This window comes from Lipotes vexillifer, unplaced genomic scaffold (genome assembly GCF_000442215.2).
Source record: "Lipotes vexillifer unplaced genomic scaffold, Lipotes_vexillifer_v1.1 scaffold554, whole genome shotgun sequence".
NCBI classification, from domain to species: Eukaryota; Metazoa; Chordata; class Mammalia; order Artiodactyla; family Lipotidae; genus Lipotes; species Lipotes vexillifer.
Window position 1 is genome coordinate 552326 of NW_006794635.1, and position 19419 is coordinate 571744.

Genomic DNA, 19419 nt, shown 5'->3' on the forward strand with positions numbered 1-19419 from the left:
CATAATTTGATTTTTCTGTTCCATGCTAAAAAGCCCACTATTCCATAATTACTTTTAGCATACAGTACCTGGAATATAAAAAAAATTAACTCAATGTTGGCAAACTGCCCGCCCCACCCCCCAACATGTAGGAGAACAATTACAGAAGTTCTAGTGGTTAATTTTCTTAAGCTAATGAGCAAAAGAAAAGCCCCAGTACACTGGCATTTTCCCTTAACAGGCTCATCACTACATTCATCAGAAATAAACCTACTTACTGCTGTACTATACAGGGCAGTTTGCCAAATGCCTACCTTTAAGATCTAGGTCAACTTCTAAGAAAACTGTACGGAAACATTCAGTTGTTAACAAAAATTTAATATTAAAATGACTCAAAGTTAAGTTATTAATTTAGAAAAAAACATGTATTAATCACCCATAAGAACAACTTTTATTTTAATAAATAACAGTGGGCTTACCAAAGGATAGGGATTTTAATGTGTCAAGTTTTATGCATATTGGTAATAAACCTTCAGGAGGTGAAACCAACTATTCAATATAACCCATTCAGCCCTAAAAATAAAACTATAATACTTCAATAATAAAACTTAAAAAAATATTTTCCAAAAGAAAATAATTCACTCCTTGACCATGCTTATTTATTCAGAGTACCAGCAATTTCAGTTAACGTTAAGTGCTTCATTTTTCCTGCAAGTCTGATGTTGCACAGGGAATATACACATTTTCATATCACAATATCATCAATATCTCAGGCTAATAATATTGTGAATGCAACTGGTTTATAACAAACAAAGTCAGAAATCAATGCTACTATTTATGGCAAACAGAAACAAAAGTAAATTTGAAAGGATGTTTTCTTTTGTTTCCAGTACTGATTTTAATTGGAATTCAAAGGAAGGTAATAAACTCTCCTGAAATAACCTCTATCTCTGGCCGTAAATCCACAGTATAAATATGGTGAATAAAGCTAATCTATAAGAGCTAACTATATACTGAATAACCAAAATAATCAATTGTAACAACTAATACTGCTCTGGAAGACCAATCTAATGAAAAAAGTATCATTAGATATGGTGGGAAAATACAGACAAATCTGTACAATCTAACATCTATAAACAGTAAAATCAAAACATCCAACTTCCTTATAGAAAGTGTTTCATCTATGTAATTATAAATGTTTAAGGACTCTTGCATTTTATAAACACAAGATGGGCTCACTTTGATGATACCAATTTTAAGATTTATAAAAATGTTTAAAAAAATCTTTCCACAAAAATTTATACAGTTTAAAGCTATACACCAATCTATAAATCTCAGAAAATGGGGGAAAAAAAACAAATAAAACCCAAAAACCTTTATAAGATCACATGTATAAAACAAGAAATGAAATGTGATTTTATTTAAGGCAATACTGGGCTACTTCACAAATCACCACCTCAAATATTTACACTGCTCCACACTACTAGTTTCTATCACATTCACAAAGGATTTTTTTTTTTAAATACCAAATGTTTAAAATCTTTGATGCAGTAAATTCTTTATGCACATTTCCATTATATTTCATGGAATCATAGTAACTATATCCAATTAGAAGCACTGAAAAGAAAACTGCAGCTATAGGAAATTGCTAAAGAATCTGCTTTAATTTCACATGAGTACCACCCAAAAAATCCTGGAGGGTAAATTTACAAAGCAGAGCAAGGTGTTGATATAACGTGCCTACTTTGTGAAAAGTAATTTTTTGAGATAGTCTTGTAAATAAATGTTTTATGTAAAAATCAATGAACTATGGCAGAGTTTCTAGTTTTAGTTAAAAAAAATTCTTAATTTAAAACAATAAAAGAACAGTTTTAAAAACTTGATCACTTAGTTAAAAATTAAAATTCCAAATATAAATGTGTCATTTAATAGTTTAGACTTACACACTGCTGGTGGCAGCAAATGATTTACAATAATAAATATATACAAAAAAGGTATCTACAGAGTACTGTTACACATGAGCAGTGACCTGGTGAAAAGTATCAATCACACAGATAATTCAGTTTAGTTCATGGAAAGGGCAACTGGCTGATAGAAATTTGAGGTTTAGCTCAACTATTTACAGTAACTGAAATATTGATTCTGTTCCTCAAGTCCCATAGGGATAAAAAAAAGTTTTACATGACAAATGTCATGTTGATTTTTTTTCCTTTTCTTTTTTTCTCTTTTGGCCAGGTTAATTCATGTCAGCAACAACAAAAGAAAATCAAAAGTTACACAATTCTAGCATGCTTGATGGCTTTCTATTTAAAATAAAACTGTAAATAATGTATTAATAGCACATGAGTTATCAGTTCTGCCCTCTCCCCGTGGCTTTGCCCATACTGATTTCTTTCATAACAGACACATCTGGATCATTTGAATGCACTTCAAGTTTTTTCAGACTGACGGTAGGTTTCATTTCCTGAAGTTGCTTTAAGACAAGCTCAGTGCAATTTTTAAGAGTCTTGTCTAAAACAATTTTTACATTATCACTGCACTGAAGCTGTGATGGATTGGCAAACTGTACAAAGGTTTCACTTTCTTTACAAGAACATATATGATTTCCACTAGTCACAGCAGTCTTGTCAACGTTTTTTCTTGCATTTGAATGGGATCCTTTTTTATTCCCACTATTTGGATGGTCTTTGTCAGTACTTTTCTTCTGCTTCACTGCAGACTCCTCAAGAAACTTGAGAAATGATACTTCAAATCCCATTGGTTTAAATGAGCTCCAGTCAAAAGATGCAGGATGCTCCTCAGTGGTTTGTATTGCAACAGCGGTTTCTTCTTCCTTGTGCATACTACTGAACTCAACTGCCGGTGCTGGTTCGGCTTTTTCAACTTTCCTTTTTTTATTTTGGGAGACGTTTTTTTCTTTATTAACTCTCTTCAAATTACTTGCTTTTTGTTTTTCTGACTGGCAGGGGTTATCTTCCTGAAAATCTTTACTAACATTTGAAGAGGTCTGAGCTTGGGTCTCCACACTTGTGTTGTCTTCATTTATTAATTTGGTAATAAATAATTCTGTTAGCTCATCCACTTCATCTTTTTCATTTTTTTCAACTTCCTTCTGTGGAACTACAGTTGTTCCTGAGTTATCACTGCTCTCTGATATACCCGTGTCAGAATCTTTCACATCACTCTTTTCAACTTCTTGTTCAGAAGTTTCCTTTAATTGTGAGTTGCAACACCGTTTGAAGACAATGAGAAGATTGCGGTGTTGTGATGTAAATGCCTTAGATAATTTATGGCATTTATAATGTCTAATTATATTGCTTTCGCTTGTAACGACTGACGTACACCCCTTTATCATACATGGATACTGGGTGACAAATCTGCTCGTACACTCAGATAAGGCATCATTTCTAGCCTTTATAGAATATACATGCTTCCCACGTTTCAGAGAATAAGGCTTATTTTCTTCAATCTGCACAATCTTTGCAGTCTTGTTTTCCAAATTATTTTTTTTCTTTCGTTTGGTCTTAGGCATTTTGGTTCCTTCCCTTCCAGATCTGTATTTTGTCCCCCGGTGTTTAGACTTTGTCTTTTCTTGGTTTGCCTTGCTTGATATATTTTCCTGACCAGGTGTTAATCTTCTTGGCCGAATCAGATGAGCTTTATGTTTGTCATTATGCTTATTAAAAATGTGTCGGAGGAGATTGGACCGGGTCGCATATATTCGGTCACAGCCTTCACAGTCACACTTGTATATGCCATCTTCTTCAGTCTTACTTCCCCTTGCCCCAATTCCATGATCTGCCTCAAGATGAACAACATAGTTCAAATATGTGGTAAATGAAGATTTACACTCTGACTGATCACAAGGAAATTTCCCAACATCCACCGAAGCAGTCATACTTTCAATTTCCTCAGGAGACATCTCGTGAAGTTTCATGTAGTGTTGTATTAGGCCAGTAATTGCTTGGAAAATTCGAGAGCAGTCACTCACCTGACATCGAAATTCTTTCACAGTTTGCTTAGTTTCCATTTCTTCACTGTCTTTACCAGCTTCGCTTTCCTCTTCAACCTCTGCAGAAAATGCAGGTAGATCTGATTTGTGTACAGCCTGGTAATGCAGAATTAAGTTTTGCTGTATTGTAAAGGCAGCAAAGCAACCCTGATGAACACATCGATAAGGTCTGTAGGGACTGTATCTTGTGGGAAACTCAAGAGACTGAGAAACTGGCTTCTTGCGTTTTCTCTCCTCCTTTTCTTTTTTATGTCTCCTAACTTTCCGTCCTTTGGTTTGTACATTTGTGAGAGAATTTGTATTACATTGTTCTGAAGTAACGGTAATCACTTGTGAAGAACTTTCTGTTTTATCAGGACTTTTTTTTTCTAGAAGTTGTTTTTCTGGGATCACTGCTATATTACTGAGGGTATTTTCCTTCATTGCACCCAATTCTAAAGCAGGCTGGAATTCCCTTTTATTTTCCTCTGTCATAGCTAGCTGTCTTTTTACTTGTGTAATTCGTGGGGCTGATGAATTTTCACTCTGAGATTTTCTTCCATAAGGCCTTTTTATTTTTAACTTTACCATTTCTTCTGTTGTAAAATGATGTACCAACTGACAGTGTGCCCGGAGATTCGAATTTCTTGTAAATGTCTTTGTACATGTAGGTACTACACATTTAAATGGAGCAAATTTCAACTGATTCTTCTTAATTTCAAGAATCATCTCTGGAGTGTACTGATGAATTTTACCATAGTGCTTAAACAGTGCATCTTTTGTCATAGCACTGTAATTACAGCCTTGGTTTTGACACACAAAGGGTTTATTAACTCTGTCATTAAACTGAATGTTGCTTATCATTTCAGAAACTGGCTGAACAAGTGTGACATTTGGAATTGATTTAACAGGAGTGGGAGTCAGTGTCACTGATGTATTTATCAGTACACAATGGGGTGCTGGAAAGGACAGGTCATTTTCTAATTTTAATTTCTGTAAGCCTTCTAAAATCTCCTGTACTTGATCCTCCTTATGTAATATTTCAGGCTGAGGAATGTTACTTTTTGTCGGCATGACACCTATGAAGGAGGAAAGCTGAGAAGAATCGGATAATTTGTTATTTTGTACAGTGTTTACTGAAGGAAGCTGAATGTTATAATTAATTTGAGCATTCTGTGATGTTTCACCAATACCCTGAGATCCACTTTTTACCTCAAGTATTTGAGAATTCATAGCACTTTTAATAATTTCAAGAGTCTTTTCAAAGTTTTGTATAACATTGTCTTCAGAAATCTGCAAATCAGAATTTATTGAAGGTGTGCATGAATTCAAAGCCATCATTTGGGAATCACCATTTTCAGTTTTTAATGTTAAGGGAGCTAACACTGTATGGGACTCAAGACTGGTTTTAAAGTTTTCTTTCACATCAGTTATAAACAACTGATTGTCAACATTATTTAATTTCTGTGTTAGATTTTCCACCAAACCCTGAGGTTCACAATTAGGAATTACAGTTGAATGAAGGTTAGTAGTTGGTATCTCAATCCTCTTTGCTATAAGTCCCATTGCCGTTAAGTCACTTGTTACCAAGTTTTGGGGAGCATTAGGGGCAATTAGTGGAGGAGCAACTTTCTTTCTTCTCTTAGAAGCACTGTTTCCCTTTTTATTTAAATGACTAGACCTTGTGTTCTGAGGACCACTTATAACGGAAACTCGTGAACTGTTACTGATAAAATTTTGTGATGGCCCACTAGAATTAGGGAATGAACTAGAGCACAGACCATTTTCAACAGTCTTCAGTAGTAAGTCATTTGCTGGAAAAACAGGCAAACTGTTGCATTCCTCAATGGAAGAAGTTTTGGAGTTTGGTGTCCTATTCTGGTCTGTCAGCAGGCGGTTTGCGTGGCATACAGTCTGCAGCAGGGGTGGCACAGGTGGATTTGGCATCACTGTTGCATTTACTGGTGCTGGGTCTGAGACACAACCTGGGGGGACATGAGAGAGCACATCGGCACCCTCAAATGTACTGGGAATGCCGGCAGTTTCCAAAGCCTGTTTAATAATTTCGCTTCCCTCTTGACTAACACTTGTATTATAGTTAGTCACACCACTCCGAGGAAATGTATTTGGTAGAAATGCTGAGGAGCGATTTTCAGCAGCAAGAAGTTGCAGGAATGATGGATCTTTAAAACATGCTCCTGGACTGAAGGTAGACTGCTGCGGCTGCTGTGAGTTTACTGCATTTGTGGAGAGAATCATGCTGGCAAGAAGAGAAGGCTGCCCATTACTCTGCAGAAGTTCTTGAGCAATTTCTGCCCCATCCAGTGGTTTACAGTAAGATCGCTTAGACAAGTGTCCACCCAGAGATCTGGGGTTAGTGAAAGCCCTGTAACACCTGCTGCAGATAAATTTCCCGTCTCTGATAATTGCCGGCCACTTAGCCCTTTTGTTGTGCTTGGGTTTTCTTTCCTTCCCATTTGGGCCCTGCCCACGGTCTTTTTTCACTTTTTCCAGTGCAGACTGTTGGGCACTGGTTCCACTGAAGTCATTTCCAACATTGACTTGTGAAGGAAAAATTGCATTCTCACCATTACCTCCCTTTAGAAAAGAGGAATTAGTGTTCCCTTCGATCTGTGAGGAAAAATGATTTGTATTATTTTCCAGCTGGGAAAAAACAGAATTAGTCCCACTATCTGCTGGTGAAGGGAAGAGAGACATTGAACTACTTTCTGCAGGTAACGGAAGAAAAGGATCTGAGCCGCTGTCGATATTCAAAGGCAAAACTGTTTTGGTTAGATCTTCCATTTGTGCTGGCAAGGTAGTACTAGATAAATTTTCCATTTGGGAACATAACATACCACCACCTTGTTCATTTTTATCCTGAGAAGGTATATTTGGATTTATGACACTTTCCACTGAGGGCAAGAGTGGAGCTGACACATTCGCTAAATGAGCTGGGAAAATGGAAGGTGAGACGTGCTGCAACTCATTAGAACAAGTAGGATTCCCATTGGCTTTGGTCTGTGGTGTAAAAAATGCATTATTAGAGCTGCTCACCTGTGATGGCAAAAAATAAACAAACTTTCCATTATTTGGTGTATTTAAGTTGTTAGCTTTCTGACCCCTTTTGCTTTTGCGTTGCATTTTGAATGCTGCATACTGGTCGGGGTGTGCTGTCTTCATGTGTTTCCCAATACTCTGTGAAGAGTTATAGGTTCGAGTACATCCCTCAACCTGGCAACTGAATTTCTGAACTGGTGCTTTTGGAGGCACTGATGGAGTTCCTAAAGAATTACTGAGGTTGGGCTGTGGTGGAACAAATGTGATACTTTCTAATGTCTTCAGAGGTAAATTATAAAGACTGGACGATGTTTTAACATTACCTCCACATTCAAACTTGGCAGTTGGTAAATTGTTTTGAAATCCTGCCTGATTTTGCACAGAAAAGGTCATCAGGTTGTTCACTTGTCTTTCTAAGTTTTGTGGAGTAAGGTCATCTATTTTGAGAGCTTCCGAATCTACTAAAGAATTCTGAGTAATCTGGGCTTCATTAAAACAATCCTGTTCTTTTCTCTCTTGGAAACCTGTATGACACAAATCATTACAAGGATCTTCAACTGGTGTATGTAAGTTTGTGACCAGTGATTCACCAGTGCCTTGAACAGCTGAGTTTTCTTGCTTTCCAAAATTATCCTCGATCCCCTGATTGAGGGATACCTTAATGGACACAGCTACCTCACTGGCCTGAAGCAGAGGAGCAGGGGCAGGGTTTTCCAAACCATCTGGCAATGGTCCATCAGCTTGCCTGAGCTCTGAAGCAGAAATCTGGTCTTGTTTGGTCACAGGTGATTCTGCCTTGCTTTTATCCCAAGCATCACTTCTATCTGCTGGGAAGGTGTTTTCCATGTTATTTTCTGAAGGAAGCACAGATGCTTCTTTCTCAGTGTTCCCTTCTGCATTCTGATTCACTCTGGAAGGCTGAACAGAACCTCCAGATGCATTAAGTTGGTCTTCATGAGGCAGCACTTTTTCAGGAGTACTGTGATCATCCAGATGCTTTTCTAGTTCACTCTGAGAACGATAAACTTTACCACAACCTGTGAACTTACAAGTATAGGTATTATAATGTTGTGCTTCATGATCATATAGTAAATAAGCTTCTGAAAAAATTCTGCCACATTTAGGAAACATGCACTTTGCTCTGAAGACTTGATGTTCCTTTCGGTGGGTTAAGAGCTCTGCGTAACTATTAAAACCAGCCTTACATTTCATTTGTATACAGATATATGGTTTACTGCCACAGTGCATTTGTAAGTGATCATTGAGATGAGTAACACTTACAAAATGCCGTCTACAGTACTGGCAAATAACTTTTTTGCTTTGCATTTCAAGAAAGCGCTTGGCATCTTCATTATCCTTATGTCCCTTTACATGAGCAATTAAATTTTTAAAGTACTTAAAGCCCTTTTTACAAAACGTTACAGGGCAATTGAATTCATTAACAGGTACTGGTTTCTGGACTGGGATCACCTCTGGCTCATAAGATTTGTCTTTGTCATCAGTTTCATCATCTGAACCATCATTATCATTAAACACTATGAAGTCTGTTGAGTAGAGACTATTCTTCTTGATAGGCCGCTGTTCCTGCTTGGCCACAGCATTAGTCTTCTGATTCTCGTTGGTAGTTGTGATCTTAGGAGGCCTTCCCAACCTCCTTAATGGTTTCATAGCTGCTAGTCTCTCTTTACTAGATTGTTTAACATGCAATGTGACATGAGGGACAAAAGTTTCTTTAGAATTAAAGTTCTTTGCACATATGGGGCAACTGTAAATCCCATCTTTGTAATGTTTTTGAGCATGTCGTACTATTCGATGACCAAGGAATTCTTTGTCACACAGCACACAATACTGCATGTAGGCTTGCCAGTTCCTGAACCTAGCAGATATAAATCCCCTCTCTCTTAATTGTTTTATCTCTCTCTTTTTCTGCTTTTCATCACAAATGTCTCTAAGAAGGCCAGAATTAGCACCAATTCCACCATTCATGGAAGTTTCTTTACTCTCTTCCTGATAGTCTGCTACTTTCTCATAAACCTCACTGTCATTTAGTTCATCTATTGAAGATACAATGGATGCTTCTTCTCCCATTAATGCAAGACACTGTCGTTTTAAGGTTTTCCAATCCCAGAATTCTGGATCAAAGGGCCACTGAGTTTTCAATACAAGTAAGAGCTCACAGCGTAGAGAATTTGGTATTGGAAGATTCTCTTCATCATATTTCTGGTCTGGTTGGTTATACAACATTTCCACAGCATAATATGCATCTACTGTAGGCTCAATAAGAAATTCACTCAGTTGACAAGCACGTTTAACTTCCAGATCATCAGGCAATAAGCACGAAATGGTCTTGCAAATAGATATTTTCACTTCAGTATTTTCTGTAGATTCCAGGCGAAGAGCTTTTACACATAGTTCTATACAAGTGGCAAGTCCAGCCCCTTCAGTCTGTGAAAAAGCAAGTAAGAAATGTTATCTTAATTTACACTCATCAACAGATTCATGAATTTAGTAATTTTAAAACTGAGGTTTGCTTTTCTCAAATTTTGCAATAGCCAATATATGCAGATGCCCCTTCCAAAGCATTGTAGCTGTGTGTGTGTGTGTGTGTGTGTGCGCGCGCGTGTGTGTCTATGTGTGTAATGAACTGTAGAGAATAGTAGAAAAAGCATAAACGTTGGGAGCTAAGTTAAGACATGAGTATAAAATCATATAACGGCTAGGCAAACTTGGACATTATTTAACTTCTCTGACCTTTCATATAACAATATAAAATAGAGATGAAAACAACACAAACTTCATGAAACTGCTGTGAGCATTAATAGATATCGTGTATCTAAAGTAGTTGGTACAGTTTAGTGTCTGGCACACAGTAAGTGATCAATAAATGTCATTAACTTTATCACAAATTTCATTTCCTAAGTTTATATTTACAATCCTTCTGAAACAAAACCCTTAGTCCAATTACAAAACTGAGAATGTCCCCATAATTCCTAACTCATTAGTAATGAAAGGAGATTTTCACATTTAAGAGAATAAAGTTATCTGTTCCTTAATATTGGGAATTTTAGTTCTATCATAAATTTGAATGCCAAATCAGCTACCTCATGGCTGGACCATCTTTTTTTTTTTAAGATTATTTTTGATGTGGACCATTTTTAAAGTCTTTATTGAATTTGTTACAATATTTCTTCTGTTTTGTGTTTTGGTTTTTTGGCTGCGAGGCATGTGGGATCTTAGCTCCCTGACCAGGGATCAAACCCATGCCCCCTGCACTGGAAGGTGAAGTCTTAACCACTGGACCACCAGGGAAGTTCCTGGACCATCTTAAGAATTAGGAGTAGCAGGAGATGCAATAAACTTTTTTCCTTTTGAATTAGCATCTTGAACTATTATTATAATATAGCTGTAATAAAGGTAAGACTCATTTAAAAGATACAAGTAATGAAGAGATAAAAATGGGTTTTACAAGGCTAAAAGAGAACAAATATATGAAAAATAAGCCAGTCACAAGATGTGGTCACATTCATGGGAATGAAATATGTGTGACATAAGATCAAAGGGCAAGAAAGTCAAAAAAAGTCCAAGAAAGCTGAGAGGATCTGTATTTTTACAGGTTAAGAAGGAAATAAAATATTTTACTAAAACAGAAGCTTAGATTTGTGGGCCAAAAGGAAAGTGAGTGAAAAGAGGCTGAGATGCTAACTGGCCATCTTAATGTTACAAATACATTTGAAACCTTAAGAAATAAGGCTAACAAAACTATGTCAAAATTTTTATTCTTCTGAGTTTTCATCTTTGTGTGTGTCTGATTGAAAATTAAGTTTATAGGCAATATTCAGATCGTAAACTGGTTATGTAACAACTGTTTTTTAAGAGTTGAGTTTGAATTCACAATCTCCCATAAGTACAATGTGATTAAACAAGTAATTAGCCCATAAAAACCTACTTAATAATATCAGTTAATAAAAGTACTGATAGCACCAGCTTGAATTTATGAGTCACAGGAGCAGAAACCTAAGTGAGATCCATTCAGAGAAGGAACAGAGACTCATCCCCCTCTCTAGCACTGGCACACAGCAGGCAATCTTCTGAAAAATGCAAGGTTTTATCTTTGGTGTCCCCCTTTTCTATTCCTTTCCTCTGGCTGCCCAGTATCCTTGACCCAAAGCTACCCAAGGCTTACATGCTGATATTCCTTCCCCATTAACATCCCATTCAGCCCTTCCCTATCCACCCACAGCATTATGGCTTACCCTGCTTTAAAATTCTTAAATGGTTATTACCCGTGTCTTTCAGAATTAAATATAAACTTCTTAGCATGGAATGAATACAAAAGGGCCCTCACAGTCTGACCTATGCCTCATCTGGTCTAGCCGCATCTTTTATCTTTTCCCTATCCAAACAGCCTACACTCCAGGCAATGTGAACTGTAGTTCCCCAACTACACCATTCTCTCATGTCTTGATACAACTTGTGATACTGTAATATACTGCTAAGAAATATATATTTTGGTCTTCCCCCCCAGTTCCCACATGGCTCCTAAAACCTTTGTAATTTCCTAAGTAATAATAGCTATAGGGGCATCTTTTGTTACCAGCTTTTGAAATAGGTAAAATGAGTGGTTTTTGCTTATTTATAATAAGGCCCTTTCGATCACACTGGAGTTTATTAATGAGATGATTTCTGAAAGCCCCTAGATAACCACAGGCTGGGGGCTGTCAGGGGAACCAACCTGTGATCAGAGGGTTGAAACTTTCAGTCCCCCTCCCCTCCCTCCAAGGAGGAGAGAGAGGATGGAGGCTGAATCTATTACCAATGGCCAAAGAAACCTCCATAAAAGTCCATAAAGAACTCGGTTCAGGGGCTTCCCTGGTGGCGCAGTGGTTGAGAGTCCGCCTGCCGATGCAGGGGACGCGGGTTCGTGCCCCAGTCCGGGAAGATCCCACATGCCGTGGAGCGGCTGGGCCCGTGAGCCACGGCCGCTAAGACTGCGCGTCCGGAGCCTGTGCTCCGCAACGGGAAAGGCCACAACAGTGAGAGGCCCACATACTGCAAAAAACAAAACAAAACAAAAACAAACAAACAGAAAAAAAGAACTCGGTTCAGGGAGCTTCTGGGTTTGTGAACAAGTAGAGGTGGGGGAGAGTAGCTCACTCTCTCCCCCATACCTTGCCCTGTGCATCTCTACCATCTGGCTTTTCCTGAGTTGAATCCTTTCAAAATAAACCAGTAATCTAGCTGGTAAACTGTCTTCCTGAGTTCTGTGAGCCACTCTAGTAAATTAATCATATCTGACCAGAAAGTTGTGGAAACCTCTGATTTATAGCCAGTTGGTCAGAAGCACAGGTGATACCCTGGGCTCAAGACTGGTAGCTGACGTTGGGGGAGGAGGGCAGTCTTATAAGACTGAGCCCTTAACCTACGGATTCTATGCTATCTCTAGGTGAACAGTGTCAGAATTGAGTTAAATTGTAGGACACCCAGCTGGGATCCCGAGAATCAGAGGATTGCCTGGTGTGGAAAAAATCTCCACACACTTGGTCATCAGGAAGTATTCAGTAAGTAGTGAACAGAGGAGAAAACAGTATTTTCTTTACACTACCTTTCATTCTTTTTCTGTTACTAGGAACACTCTCCCTCTCCAGCTTTGTCTGGCCATCACTATTTGAGAGTCTAAACAGACCAGTGGGTTAGAGGGCCCTCTTCTTTTATTCAATCAGCACCTACTTTACACCAGGCACTATGCTCAGCAATGTGCTCTCCCTCTCAGGAGTCTTGATATCCCGCTATATTTGAAAGACCCATATTACACTGCAACTGTTAGTGTGTCTCCATCAATAGATATGAGATCCTTAAGGACGGGGCTATATTTTTCAACACTCGGACTTCAGGGGTCTAGGAAAAAGCATAAATAAAATGATGAACCAAGCTATCTGCTCCATTTCCTTTGCAGATCTCAAATAGAGTTTAAGAAGGAAACAATTATTTTAGGTAACATGTGAGCAGCTGGGCAATAGTTTTCAACAACTCCTGGAGTTTTGGGGAGAAAAGTGGGGGGGGCACCAGTTAACCCAAATCATCAACCTTGAGGCTAAATTTCATCATGTAAAAAAATGAGGAGTTACACTAGAACGCAGTCACTACAACATAACTTTAAGGTCTCATGTTTCATAGTCCTAAAACAATAATCATCTATGATTCTACTTTTAAGATAAAACCTCTGTTTGATCAGATTTCAGAAAATAAAAACAAAGGGAGACATTTTATGCAATGGGAAACAAGATTTTGGGGCAGAGCAATTACCACACTGCACATTATCCTGCTCCCCTGGACAACTTTCCCAAGCTATTCACGCTTTAAGTGCTTTTTTTTATGTGCTTTACTTCTGAGCCCAGTCTCTCTAGAAAAGCACTACTCAACAGAACTGTCTGCAGTGATGGACATGTTCTTTATCTGTGCTGTTCAATATGGTAGCCACTAGTCACATGGAGCTGAGCACCTACAATGTGGCTACTGTAACTGAAGAACGGAATTTTATATTTTACTTAACTAGCCGTAAGTGTCTGATGGCTACCGTAATGGACAGCGTAGCTCTTGTCCAAGATTTTTCCCCCCTCTCCAACAAGTTCTCCTTGTGAGCAGGATGTAAGGTTGAGGGAGGAGAGTCCCTGTTGCCTAACCTCCTCAATTCCATGGATTAAGAAATGAAATCCAAAGTGGTTAAGGTTACCAGGTGGTCAACAACAAGTCAAGATTTATACCCAGTTTGTCTGGCTTCTAGTTTCAAGTTCCATCTACTTTGCCATGCTGCTCTTTAAGTTAGATATAAAGTAAGTGGCACAACCTATATTTTAAAATTACATAGTAATTTTCTAAGAAACATTGTTAAGTTTATCTTTTAACTGCAGCGCTACGACATATAAAATGAAAAAGCAGGATGAGTTAACGAGGTTGATAAAGAAAAACTGGAAAGCAGAAGGACTCATTCCTGTTCTTTACTCCTGAAAATGAAGAGAAATTATTTCAGGAGAAAAATAGCAAAGATACATGTAAGATTTATTGACCAGCTATAGATCTTAAAAGATATTTTTTAAAAAGAATAAGAATGTCTTTTGGTTTCTACTTTCAAAAACAAAATTATACATTAATTAAAAATACTTCTTGGGCTTCCCTGGTGGCGCAGTGGTTGGGAGTCCGCCTGCCGATGCAGGGGACACGGGTTCATGCCCCGGTCTGGGAGGATCCCACATGCCGCGGAGCGGCTGGGCCCCTGAGCCATGGCCACTGAGCCTGCGCGTCCGGAGCCTGTGCTCCGCAACGGGAGAGGCCACAACAGTGAGAGGCCCGCGTACCAGAAAAAAATTCTTGCCATGTTACATCCCGGTTTTCAGGGATTCCTAAGACCTGTCTGGCATACCATTCCATGCAGTGCTAGCAACTCTGGAAAGTGACTTCCGTGTACATTTAAAGGGGAAACCAAGTGCATCCTACAAGGGTTACTATAAGAAAAATTAATTCTGTGAAAGTTGGATTCTGATTTTTGCTAATAGATAAATGGAAACACGCCATCTCTGCTCATCACTTCCCTTTTGAATTGTGTCTAATCTACTGTTTAATCCATCTATTAAGTGTTTTCATTTCTATGACTATGTTTTTGTATTTCTAAAGGTTCTTTTGACTCTTTAAAATCTGCTTGGTCATTTTTATAGGACCTCTCTTTCTCATACTTCAATTCCTTATTTTATATCTTTAAATATATGTCTTTTATAATTTATCTGATAACTGTATTATTTAAAGTATTAGGCAAATAATTCTATCATTCTTTCTGTCTACTGAAATTCATTCATGTCAGATTGTTTCATATGTTTAATAGAGCTTGATGGTTAACTTATTTATGCCTTTAAATATATGTAATTTACCATTTTTATCCTTGCATGTTTAACCCTATTGTTAGTTCTCTCTGCTAAAATTCCCTCATGGCAGACTGTTCTATGTTTTGTAAATCTTGATGGTGAACCCATCTTAAGAAGGGTTTTATCTAAGAATCCTGTACTGAAGGTATGTCCCTCCAAAGCAGTTCTTCATTTGCTTCTGCCAGGGATCCCAGGCATTACCAGCCCAGGACTCCAACCTTACCTTCTTAAATACTACTTATGTAAGGGAGCAAAATCTGTCACCACCAAATGTGTCTCTTTGACCTGAGGATTATGTTAGGCTGATTACTTTTAAGAAACAGAAGACTAAGAAGTTCCTCCTGTTACCCGTCACCCCTACCTGTTACTGCCTAAAAGAATTTAGACAGAGGGCCTGTTCCTGGAATAGAGCTGTCACCAGAGATCTCTGCAAAGAATATGGACTAGGAGTGGTGGGGAGAAACTCTGCAGGGCCTGGAGATCAGAGTCCACCATGTCTGATAGTCTCTGCATGGCCCAGCATGCCACTGGTTTACCAAACACTGCTTTTCCATCTTCAAGTGAATTGCCTTCCTCCCCTCTGAAGCCCTAAACCACTACGCCCAACATCTTCCTGTCTTTAGCTGAAGATGGTATTTAAGGTGAGAGTTTCGGCCATTTTGACGAGTTACTCAGTTTTCCTGGGTCTCTCCCATGTATACATGTTATTAAACTTTTGCCTGATCTTCTCTTGTTAATCTGTCCTGTGTCAGTTTAATTCTTAGACCAGCCAACATAACTAAGAAGAAAAGGGAGAGGAAAAGGTCTTCCTCCCTGACACTCACTTGGTGTGGGGATTCCTGGTTATATGGCAGGGTAAATGTGGACCCCAAATCGTGTGAGGGCAAACCTATGGTTACAATTTATTAGGGAAAACATTTCCCTCCTCTGACCCACAGTCCAGTCGGACATGCACACGGTTCCCTATCATCACCTGTGTTACATAGTATAATATTTTTCTAGTCCACTTTTCAATGAAATCATAGTACTTCAAAAGTTGGTGGAGGGAAGGACGGGAACACAGAACTCAGTTCTAAATCCCCAACTTGAAAGGGCCCAAGATCCCATCTCTTGTCTTATCGCTGTGTGGATATAAAAACTCAAACCCCTTAGTAACATACCCCAATCCTCACCAGGGTAGGAGAACCCTAGCATCAGCTCAAATTTCTACTCCAGTTTTTAGGTTTCTCTTCTTTTTGAGCCTAGGGATTTCCCCAATATGCTTGCAATCTCAGCTGCTATACATTAAGAACAATGTTTGTTTTATTTTATCAAGTATTTTTGGGTCTTTTGTAGAAGGATTTTTAGATACCGTAATCTGCCAGACTGCTAGCAAAGGAAGCTATCTCTATATTTCTCTTTACCCTTTCTAAATTTCTATAGAGCCAAATTATCAAAATAGTATAACACATAGCAGTAAAAATTGTGGAATGATAAAATGCAAGTATTATGTATATTGCTTTTCTCCAGGCTAAGAGCAAGCCCCTGGCTCTCATTTGCATTTTTAAGTTTCTCTGTATCAAGTATCATCAAGGACTAATAAGAAAATCAATGTTCAAAGAACTAAATGAAATAAACAAAAATCACTGGAAGAGGTGCCAAAATAATAAAGTCTTTTATTAAAGGTAATTTATATATTTGAAATTAAGATAAGATACCTTGATCATTCTTACCTCTGAATTAATAACTTTAATCAGGAAGAAAATGTGATATACCGTCTTGGTTAACAAAGAAAGTTGACGACATCTTTCTAGGTACACCTGTATAGATGGTTCTACTCTTTGCTGTAATTTACTCCAAAAGAGAGTGAGTTCCCTTAAAAAAAAGAAAAAACGTAAAAAAGTAAGCTGGAGCTATAATGTAAAATCATGAACATGTCAGGCTAGTAATTACTTGTGAAATTAAAACTGGTTATAGACTCCAATTCTATATGTGGAATGAGGTTTAAAAGAAAAAAATATCAATTTCTAAAGACTTATTAAATAAAAATCAAGATATGACTTATCATTTTACTGATTTAGATTTCTGAATCTCAGAGAAGCACTCACTACCTTTTACTAGGAAAGCATCTGACATTTAAACAAGTTATACAAATGGTAACTTTGGGCCACATCTGAACTTTAAAGTAATAAGAAAGTGCAAAGTGTGTGTGTATATATAAAAAGCTTCAATGGCATAATGATTTTTAAAAAGCACTTAATTTTTATCTAACTTAAATTTAAATTATTAGATAATGTTAAGAATCAAGGATGACACAGAACCCAGAAGAAAATAACTAATCTGTGCCACAGCAGTGAAAAAATAAAATAAACTTTGAAAAATAAACTTTGAAATTTATTTCAAATGCAATTACACTATATTTTCTTAGAAAGTAATCCTATTGAACTGATGAATTTTCCTCCTTTTACCTATTGTCCTATCTCTCTTCTGTCCTCCACAGTTAACTTCCACAAAAATCTTCCTGGCTTCAACTTCCCCTCTCAAGTATTCTCCTCCATACAGGCCTTTCCTATTAGTTCCTCAGATTCCACTCCTAGAAACTGTGCCCTTTCCACCATCCACTTGAATAACTTGCTCATTTACTGGATTTTAACCTCCATGTTGAGGACTTCAAAATCTGTCTCTCCAGTCTTGACCATTTTCACCTCTCTAGTTCTTTATAAGACCTCCCCACTTTGATCTCTTTTGAAACCTGAAACTTAATATATGAAAAAGATGATTAACATTCTTTCCAGTTCACCCTTCTTCTAATTTAAGGCATCATTATCACTGATCCTATCTATCAGCCTCTGCTTTTTACTATCCTCAAGACTGTTATCTTCAACATTTCTCTCACCCCACCCCACATCCACAGGAAACCTTCCTAACTTCCCAGCTGGACTATTTACTGGCTTTCTAGTTGATTTTCCTATCTCAGCTCAATTCCCTGTACTGCCACTTCCTACTCCCAACTCGCCCTCACTGTTCAGGCTCCAATCCATTCTCAACTGTTAGTCTTAAACAGTGTTTCTTGAACATGAACTTCTATTTTGCCCCCTTCTACTAAAGGCTTTTAATAGACTGCTTTTGCTTTTCATATAAAACCCAGACTTTGATGCCTTTTGTAAACCAATATAACACATTAATTTCTTAGTCATCATTAATATTTGTCATATAGAAAACCTACTTGTCCTCAATAAATACGTTATTTATTCTCCCTTCAGAATCCTTCTACCTGCCTTTTATATCAATCTTCTCTGTATTACATATACAATTTTTCCTTCATAACTGAGCTCAACTGTTCAGAAAACGTTTATAAACTTTAGTCTTTTTGATTATACAACCATTTATTTAGCTTGCCTGTTCTATATTCACTTATATGACGTGTGTCACTTGGTAAACATCCTTAAATATCAGAACGTTGTAAACTAAATTTTCTTTTGTTTTTCCACAATACCAACACAACACTGAAGACTAATAATGCTGTCGACTGACCAGATAAATTGTCAGTTTTAGCTAACACTAACTTAAGACAGTTGATCTTAAGTTTTTTGAGTTAACTGAAGTCATCATCTCTGTTAGCTGTATCCTCCCAAAGGATTATATATAACAGGTTTGCCCACTAGGAAATGTACCATGAAGTTAGTGAAGTAGAATGATACCTCACAGAAATGAACTATATTTCTATATATAAATGACTAGCAGCTAGTTATGTAGTAAAAAAGTCTGCAATATGCAGAGCAAAAATATACACATTAAATCAGAGGTTGATTACATATCTGAAAAAATTTTTATTGTGGCATTAGACATAAGCCCTTCTTTCATCTTCCAACATTTAAAAATTAATCATAATTGATCGTTATATGATCACTGCTGGTATACTAAGGAGTTGTGTGGTCCTTAATATAAAGTTTTTAAAGTTATAATACGAACTACTTGATAATCAGTTTGCACAGCATATAATATCTGAAAATAAGCTTTTTGTCTTTGTAACACTAAAAAGATTTTTAAAAATATGTTCTTAAGCTATCTGCACAACCTATCCTGTAATCTTATTGAACAAACTTCTCCTTTCAAAATAAAATCAACTCACCAAGCACAGTACATATCTCCTTGTTGAAGCTGACGTGATAAAAATGCAGTACATAAGACAAGAGCATTTTTTTCATCACCCTCAGATTCTAAGTTACAGATCATTTCTAGGGCATCTTTGCAATCAACTTCTGAAATCTACAGGGAAAGGATACAGAAATATGCCATAAAATGGTTTTATGTTAGAATATACAGTAATATACAATTTTTATTAGATATTTACAGATCATTTTCATCAGTAAAACCTCATTAACTCATACACTATCAATTCACAGTTTGTCATGACTAGGCTGCAGTTTAAAGAAATCATCTTTCTTCAAGTCAGAGAACCAACGATTTTCAAGACCTTTATAAGCATTCATTTAC

At 37.4% G+C, this 19419-nt stretch overlaps 1 protein-coding gene across 1 annotated transcript in view; it reads right to left on the minus strand.

The window, feature by feature from the left end:
- Positions 1-407: 407 nt before the first annotated feature.
- The window catches only part of ZNF292 (zinc finger protein 292), an 86928-nt gene continuing 67916 nt past the window's right edge, over positions 408-19419 (minus strand). The window contains exons 6-8 of the mRNA XM_007467314.1: positions 19055-19191; positions 16656-16797; positions 408-9475 (exon numbers count right to left, since the gene is read on the minus strand). Coding sequence (XP_007467376.1) covers positions 2330-9475; positions 16656-16797; positions 19055-19191 — 7425 coding nt within the window. The 3' untranslated portion in view covers positions 408-2329. The remainder of the gene's footprint in view (positions 9476-16655; positions 16798-19054; positions 19192-19419) is intronic.